Here is a 7,806-nt window from a genome sequence, read left to right on the forward strand (position 1 = left end):
AAATCCATAAAAAGCTCAAAAAATCATGAAAACAATTCTCGAAAGTGATTTTTGGCACTGGATCAAGTGTTTATGCATTTGTGATTAGGTTTTTATGTCTATGTAGGGATGCCATATTCACATTCTGTGACATCAAGCACAAGCCAAAAACGTGCAACATGCAGTCAAAAAGGCATGCCTATGGTTTACGTTATTTTTGAGCCATTGGGTGCTTTGAGAGTTTTATTTCTCTTCTCCTATTCATTGCCTCAATGCATAAAGAGGCCTCTCTATACGTAGAGGCCTCTATGCCTATGCATAAAGAGGCCTCTCTATACGTAGAGGCCTCTATGCCTATGCATTGCCTCTCTATGCTTAGAGCCTTTTATGCCTATGCATTGCCTCTTAGTGTAGAGGCCTCTATGTATATGGCTTGCAAAGAGGCCTCTATGCCTATTCATGGCCTCTATGCATAAGAGGCATCTATGTATAAGAGGCCTCTATGCATCTATGTATAAGAGGCATCTATGTATAAGAGGCCTCTATGCATCTATGCTTCTATGATGCTTCTATGCATAGAAGTCTCTTATACATAGAGGCCTCTATGCATTATTGCTTTTTTATGCATAAGAGGCATCTATGCCTCTACTCACAGAAGTCTCTTATTCATAGAAGCCCACATTACTTCTTTATGCATAAGAAACCTTTATTCATCTATGTATAGAAGCCTCTTATGCATAGAGGACTCTATGTATAAGAGGCCTCTTATGCATAGAGGACTCTATGTATAAGAGGCCTCTATGCATCTATGCATAGATGCCTTTATGCATCTATGCATAGAAGTCTCTTACGCATAGAGGCCTCTATGCATTATTGCTTCTTTATGCATAAGAGGACTCTATGCTTCTATATTCATAGAAGCCTATATTGCTTATTTATGCATAAGAAGCCTTTATGCATCTATGTATAGAAGCCTCTTGTGTGTAGAGGCCTCTATGCATCTATACATATGGTTTGCATAGAGGCCTCTTATGCTTCGAGGTCCCTATGCCTATGCATTGCGAGTTAAGAAATTAAAGTTTGATTAAGGTACCAATAATTCAATGGTGGCATATTTGGCATCACACTTTTTACAGTACTTCATAAAAAATACAAGGTGAAAAAAGAAAAAACTAACCAAGGAATTATCAATCTACTAGCTTATAGATGAGTCGATTCTTATTATGAACTCCAAAGTCTCAATGAAGCAAAAACAAAAAAATGATATGTTAATAAAAGAAAAGGGGCCCTGCCCAAGCCAAATTTTGACCAGACACTTAACATGGTTGTCGTAATCCCAACAATTAACTCTTTTGTAATGCTATAAAGCCTTGAGGTGTACTAATAATAGCACATGTATAGTCCTTCTAGAAGAAATAAGAAGCAAAGTATGAGCCTTGGGGTGTACTAATAAAAAGTCAATTGATTTTAAATCTTCTTTATGTCTTAAGATTGTGCAAATAGTTTGTTCTAGTTTGATACATCAAACATAGATCAACCCTTTGTACCTACTTAAAGTTGGCTACTTCTTGCTTTTGTAAAACAAAAGTGAGAAAGGATTATAAACTAATGACCTTTTAATCTCCATGTATGCATGCTCTCTCGTAAGGTTTTCTTATGTGGCAAAAGACTTTCTCTCTCTCTCTCTCTCTCTCTCTCTCTCTCTCTCTCTCTCTTTCTCTCTCTCTCTCTCTCTCTCTCTCTCAACTAGATGTATGCATGCTCTCTCGTAAGGTTTTCTTATGTGGCAAAAGACTTGCTCTCTCTCTCTCTCTCTCTCTCTCTCTCTCTCTCTCTCTCTCTCTCTCTCAACTAGATGTATGCATGCTCTCTCGTAAGGTTTTCTTATGTGGCAAAAGACTTGCTCTCTCTCTCTCTCTCTCGCTCTCTCTCTCTCTCTCTCTCTCTCTCTCTCAACTAGATGTTAAATGCTCGGATGCTCACATGTGTAGCAAATGCACAAAGAAAGTGAATATCATGTATGCATGGCTTACATTCTCTCATACAAAGACGTGGGCTAAAGCGATGTATGGCATGCTTTGCAACACACATAGAAAATGGTCTTAGCTCAATGCTCTCATGTGTAGCAAATGCATAAGGAAAGTGAATAGTCATGTATGCATGACTTCCATTCTCTTATATAAAGACATGGGCTAAAGCTATGTATGGTATGATTTGCAACACATAAAGAAAGTGGTCTCATGGACTACACAATTTTTATGAATATGAAGTGAACAATAGTTTAAAGCAACATTAAGTAAAATGCCATAACTATTTATACCACCTATTAATAATACCTTGTATTTTAAGAAGTGTTTCTCAAGACTACACAATTTTTATGAATATGAAGTGAACAATAGTTTGAAGCAACATTAAGTAAAATGCCATAACTATTTATACCACCTATTAATAATGCTTTGTTTTTTAAGAAGTGTTTCTTAAGAAGCTCATGGAAACACACAATCTCCTGAAGTTGGGCAGTGAACATTTCCTCTTACTCTTATCATTTTGTACAAAAGAATAAAGTATGTCCCTACTTGTAGGACTACATGAGTATCATGGTGGATTTAGAGGGAAGGTACAACTCTTAGGAGCCACTTTAGACATTACTCCTTGTTTGAGCACATGGGTGCCCTAAAGTCTAATTAGATTTGAGGTACTATATCCCCTTTTTGGTCTAGAACACATGGTAGTTCATAAACCTCTTTACAACTCTCATGTTAGCACATTTGCTAAAGAAGGTGTTGAGCATTTTTTATGTTGCGTCTACTCACACCACATTTTTGTGGACGTGCAAGCACCTTGATGGATATGTCCTTGTTTGTACTTGTGTATGTCGGATCCTCCTAGATGTATAAGTTTTTGTAAGGGCATTTTCATAATTCCCATAGAGGTAGGAAAGGCAATAAGCAAGCTTGAGCACCCCATGAGCTAGTCTCCCTTGCCCAATTACATCCCATGAGCTAGTCTCCCTTGCCCAATTACATCCATGAACCCGAATCCTTGAAATACTCTTCGAGAACATGTTGTCTATGGCCCTAGGGATGAGCAATCCCAAGCACAATTCGAGCTTGCGTTGGAGGCATTCGTTGCCTTTTCACAAAGGTTGGATCGACATAGACTAGAATATTTGTTTTCTTCGCACAAAGGTTCTATAGGGAGTGTTGTTGTTTGTTGGATGAGATAGGGGGTTAAAATTCTACTCGCGCCACATTTCCTGACGTGCACACCACTTCCCCCGACTTGTCCATGCTGATGAGTTTCTTGAAAAGGTGTCCTGAGGCTTGGCAAATTCGGTAGGATCGCATATCGAGCACGAGAATCTTCTGGACAAATGAGGTGATGAAGGATTTTTTAAAGGGCTTGTTAGTGATGACCGAGTCTATATCCAAACATAAAGAGGGTACACAAGGTGGGCCCCATAAGTGGTACAGCTTAACAAGAGGCCATGGCCCCTTGGTAAGGTTCTTGTGTGCGGAAAAGGTGAGCTAATTATTGCATGAGATTCCATAAATAATAATACAATACATTAGTAAGTCAATTATGCATACGATAGGCAATGCTTTTAGAAGGCAATTGAGCCACGATAGGTTCATCATTTCCACCATCGTTTTTTTTTGTTGGGTTCGTTCATTTGGACGGCCTTCCAGAGAGCTTGCAAGTTTGGGCTATGGCGTCCTCTGCACAGCTGCGCCTCATGTCCGATCTGAAGGCCATCTGCAATGAGCCGCCTGAGGTCGATCTTCTTCTCTGTTTTGGTGCTTTGCTTGATTTTTGGTAGAAATTATGCCATTTCTGTGCTGGGAAATTGATTTTCCCCCCTGTTTTTTCTAGGGTTGCAGTGCAAGCCCTCATGGTGAAGAGAACCTGTTTGTGTGGAGTGCTACCATCTTCGGCCCGGATGACACTCCCTGGGAAGGTGAGTTTCCTTCTGCTTTTGTGGGCTCTTTGTGGCATTTATGAAACCGTTTAGAACAAAATTTCATATGATCTTTCTTATTTTCTGGGAGTTTTTTCTGCTTTTGTGTTTTTTAAAATTTATGAAATGTCAAATTTCTTTTCTCAAAGTTTTTTTTTTTTTCCAACTGACCTTTGGCCCAAGATCCTCTTGTGGCCGCCCGTAGGTGATACTGCTGCCCATTGGCGCTTAATTATCCGCCCGTAGGTGATACCAAGGGGGGTTTTGAACCTAGGACCTCTTGGTTGTTGGCTAGCACCTTCACCACTTGAGCTATCACCTCATTGGCAACTTTTTTATTTTTTTCCTTACAATTTCTTTGCATTTTTCAGTCAAATTTCAAAGTGCAAGTATTCTGTTAAGTCAAAAAGTCCAAATTTTGTTTGAAAAAGGAAACGAGAAAATCCTTTAATAAAAGTCGTAAAGAGGAGAATCCCTTGCATGTGTGAGCTCTTTTAACTTTTTTTTTTCTAGATTATATAAAACCCCCTTAAGGTCACTTGTGTTGAACCCCCTTGTGTTGAACCCTTAAGGCATAGTCACATGGGACGCGAAATGGGGACGGGGAACGGGGATGGAAAAGATTGAGAATGGCCATTCCTTGTGACTATAGAGTGACATGGGACGGAAATGGGAAGGGGAAGATGTTGCCATCCCCAACATTCCCGAGTCTAAAAATGTCCATTCCCTGTGACTATGCCTTAAGGTCACTTGCTACTCTGCCATCCCCCTTGATGGGGCATTGGCACCTGAATCTTAATCTCTATTTGGAGCAGTAATAAACATGGCTAATGTATCCTCCTCCAGGTGGCATTTTTTCATTGCAATTAACCTTCGGAGAGCACTATCCCGAGAAGCCACCGCGGGTTCGTTTTACATCAGAAGTATTTCACCCGAATGGTGAGACATTTGTAGCTTTCAGCTTTTTTGATTTTGGTACATTAATACTCTCTTCAAGTGCATTTGTCCATATGATGCCCATATCTGTTTCATGAAACTGTAATGGTGATGTTTTCTTATCATGTGCCTTGTATGTGGTTTCTGTTGTAGTGTACAGCGACGGCACTTTATGCATGGATATTATTCAGGACGCTTGGTCTCCATGCCATAATGTGTCAACCATCCTTACTTCCATTCAGGTACCCGTGTATTTCAAATGACAACAACAAAACTGTGTCACCTGGGTTCTATTCTTTAACTGTTGTTTTACATCTTGTGAACAGTCCCTATTGACAGATCCCAATCCAGCGAGCCCTGCCAATCCAGAAGCAGCTCATTTGTATCAAAATGACATGAAGCTATACAACAGGTGATTTTCTTGTTTTTTATGTTAGAAACCCGCCTGTGTTTAGTATCGAGCCACGCTATCATCGTTATGGGGGGGATGATTGGGCAATTACTCAGATCATTTTTATAGGTGTCAACTTTCCGATTGGCATCAACATAGTAGCTCCCTCAAAAATACACATGGGGAATTAGGGTTTTTGACGTGCACCCAATGTGCATAATGAGGGTCTCTCAAATAGCTTTAGCTTCAAACACTGTTAAGTAAATCCATAACCACCCAAGGAGGGAATTTGGCTAACTAACTTCCCAGCCATAGGTTCTCTTTGGAGCTCCTCCAAGCCTTAGGCTAGACTGGCACCTAGCCACGACTACTCACCCAAGTTCACTTGTCCCATGCCTAGAACCCACCCTCCAGGTGTCAGGCGTGATCCTGGTGTCATAAACATGCAACTTCATCTCTTTGTCATCAAGCTTGTGGCTCTCCAACGTAATCACCCCATGACATGACACCAATGCCTCCTTTAATGAGCCTTCTACTCACCTATAAATCTCATTGGGTGAGGAGCCTGGAACTCTAGAGTCAATTCACACAGGGTGATTCACTTTTAATTTACTAGAAGAAAAGTAGTGTTAGTAATTTATCTTTAGTGGCACTAACTGGCATTAGCCTAACCTCACTGTCAAAGCCAAACCAGTTACATCTTTCAGGGATGTAACTCTCCCATAATGGTGAGCTTCTAGGCTTATGTTGGGTGTCATTTGTCAGGAAAGTGCGGCAATGTGTGCGGAAGTCATTGGATTCGTAACAAGCATTTGACTTGGGATCATCCTCAGTTCAACAGAGTGTTGGTGGCTTGTTGATGAACTCCAATGTGCAACTGCTTGCTGGTTGTTGGTGGCTGGTTGATGAACTCCAATGTACAACTGCTTGTGTGTGTTTATGTACAGTTCAAAATTGTAGCTCACCCAAAGACTGGGAAATGTTTGTGGTGTTAGTCTTGGTGCCTGCATCGATTTGGATTAGTTGCAAAGTCAGTCCATTCAAAAAAGCATTGATTGTAAATGTTAATCAGAATCTGAAGTGCTGTTTGTACATCTTTTGATGCACGGTATTAGCCAGCAACCTCATGCTGTTTTTTAATTTTAAAGCAAAAAAGAAATGCACCAGTCAGGGCATGACTTGTGGTTTCTGTGCAAGATATGTGGCATTCCAATGTAATGTTGTTGGGGAGGATTCATCAACCACTTTTATAAGTGTGCACTCAATTGTCTATGGCCCTTGTACACCAAATTATCTTTTACTAACCATTGATTGCTTTGCTAGCCCAAAAACCCTTTTTCAACCCTTAGAAAACAAGTCATGTCTTACAAAATCTTTCTCATATTTATCCCTAGAAAACAAGGTGTTCAGGCTCTATGGCCTCAAGTGCTCTAAATACCTCTAGAATCTTCTCATCAATCAAGCCCGTTTACAATGCACTCACCCAATCTAAATATTCTTCACTTACACCACTCCCAAACCACTCAAAAACTCTCTCTCTCTCTCTCTCTCTCTCTCACACACACACACACACACACACACACACACACACACACACACACATGCATGCGATTACACATGTATATGCACGCACATGGACGTGCATGGACGTGCGCACTTGCTACTTCACTCGTGTGACATACACTCGTTTGTCCCCTCTATATGGCCTTGTGGCAACATGTGTGGTGAATGTGGCAAGCTACGAGGGTATCGATGAATCATTTCCCAATGGCATAGAGATGTTCCTTTGTGTGCTATGTATGTGATTGGCTAGTTGTGAATTGGACTGCTAAGCCTGTACCAGTGGTTGAATCACCACGTGACCGTGGACCAATTGCAAGTGATGCAATGCTCTCTACGTTTTGAGTGCTCAAAGGCAAGCTTGTGGAAGCCCTCTCTCCTCTAGAAAAGGCCAACCCGAAGCCTTTCGTGGCCGTTATGGGTCAACAGGAAGTAGAGAGAGCCCAAAATTGAGGCATGCCGTAGAGAAAGATTGATGACAATATGAGGTAGAGATCTCCATTCTTGTGGAGAAGGTGACCTAATTGTATGGCCAGTGTGTATTCCTAGTGTGTGTATTCCTATGAGGGAAAAAAACTTAAAACAGTGGTGATAGTTGCCATGTATGTTCTAGCCATGGAAGAAAATACATATTGGATCAATATTAACTACCAAGACTCAAGAAATCAGAACTAAACCACATAAGACTTCAGCACATTGGACCATAACCAAGACATGCTTTAACACTTGCTTTGTTTTTGTTACTTTCTCGATGTCATATTGATATAGGATGATATGGACATTGAATTTGACAATAATAATGCTTAAAAAGATGAGGCAAATAATTCACTATAGAAACAGAATAAGTTAGTCCATAGATTACTTGAAAATTTTATTTCATCATACTGTATGCTTTTAAGTTGAAAAGAAGATAGTGGCTATGAATGTCAATATGATGACTCTGGTGGTACATTTAGTTAAACATTTACTACACTTATACCAT

At 40.3% G+C, this 7,806-nt stretch overlaps 1 protein-coding gene across 1 annotated transcript; it reads left to right on the top strand.

The window, feature by feature from the left end:
- Positions 1 to 1,834: 1,834 nt before the first annotated feature.
- On the top strand, positions 1,835 to 6,460 carry LOC147623917 (ubiquitin-conjugating enzyme E2 2-like). The gene is made up of 6 exons (XM_086820544.1): positions 1,835 to 3,754; positions 3,853 to 3,937; positions 4,784 to 4,876; positions 5,027 to 5,115; positions 5,200 to 5,285; positions 6,030 to 6,460. The coding sequence occupies exons 1-6, from the start codon at positions 3,689 to 3,691 to the stop codon at positions 6,067 to 6,069; spliced, it is 459 nt and encodes a 152-aa protein (XP_086676670.1). The 5' UTR covers positions 1,835 to 3,688; the 3' UTR covers positions 6,070 to 6,460.
- The last annotated feature ends 1,346 nt before the right edge of the window (positions 6,461 to 7,806 follow it).

Source organism: Cibotium barometz, chromosome 26, assembly GCF_041138505.1.
Source record: "Cibotium barometz isolate CiBa-2024 chromosome 26, ASM4113850v1, whole genome shotgun sequence".
Classification (NCBI taxonomy): domain Eukaryota; kingdom Viridiplantae; phylum Streptophyta; class Polypodiopsida; order Cyatheales; family Cibotiaceae; genus Cibotium; species Cibotium barometz.

Excerpts from the sequence above, each read along its gene's own strand:
- LOC147623917 (XM_086820544.1), top strand. The coding sequence starts at position 3,689 with ATGGCGTCCTCTGCACAGCTGCGCCTCATGTCCGATCTGAAGGCCATC. Across the intron at positions 5,116-5,199 it reads CCATCCTTACTTCCATTCAG|TCCCTATTGACAGATCCCAA; the intron begins GTACCCGTGTAT and ends TCTTGTGAACAG. Across the intron at positions 5,286-6,029 it reads GACATGAAGCTATACAACAG|GAAAGTGCGGCAATGTGTGC; the intron begins GTGATTTTCTTG and ends GTCATTTGTCAG.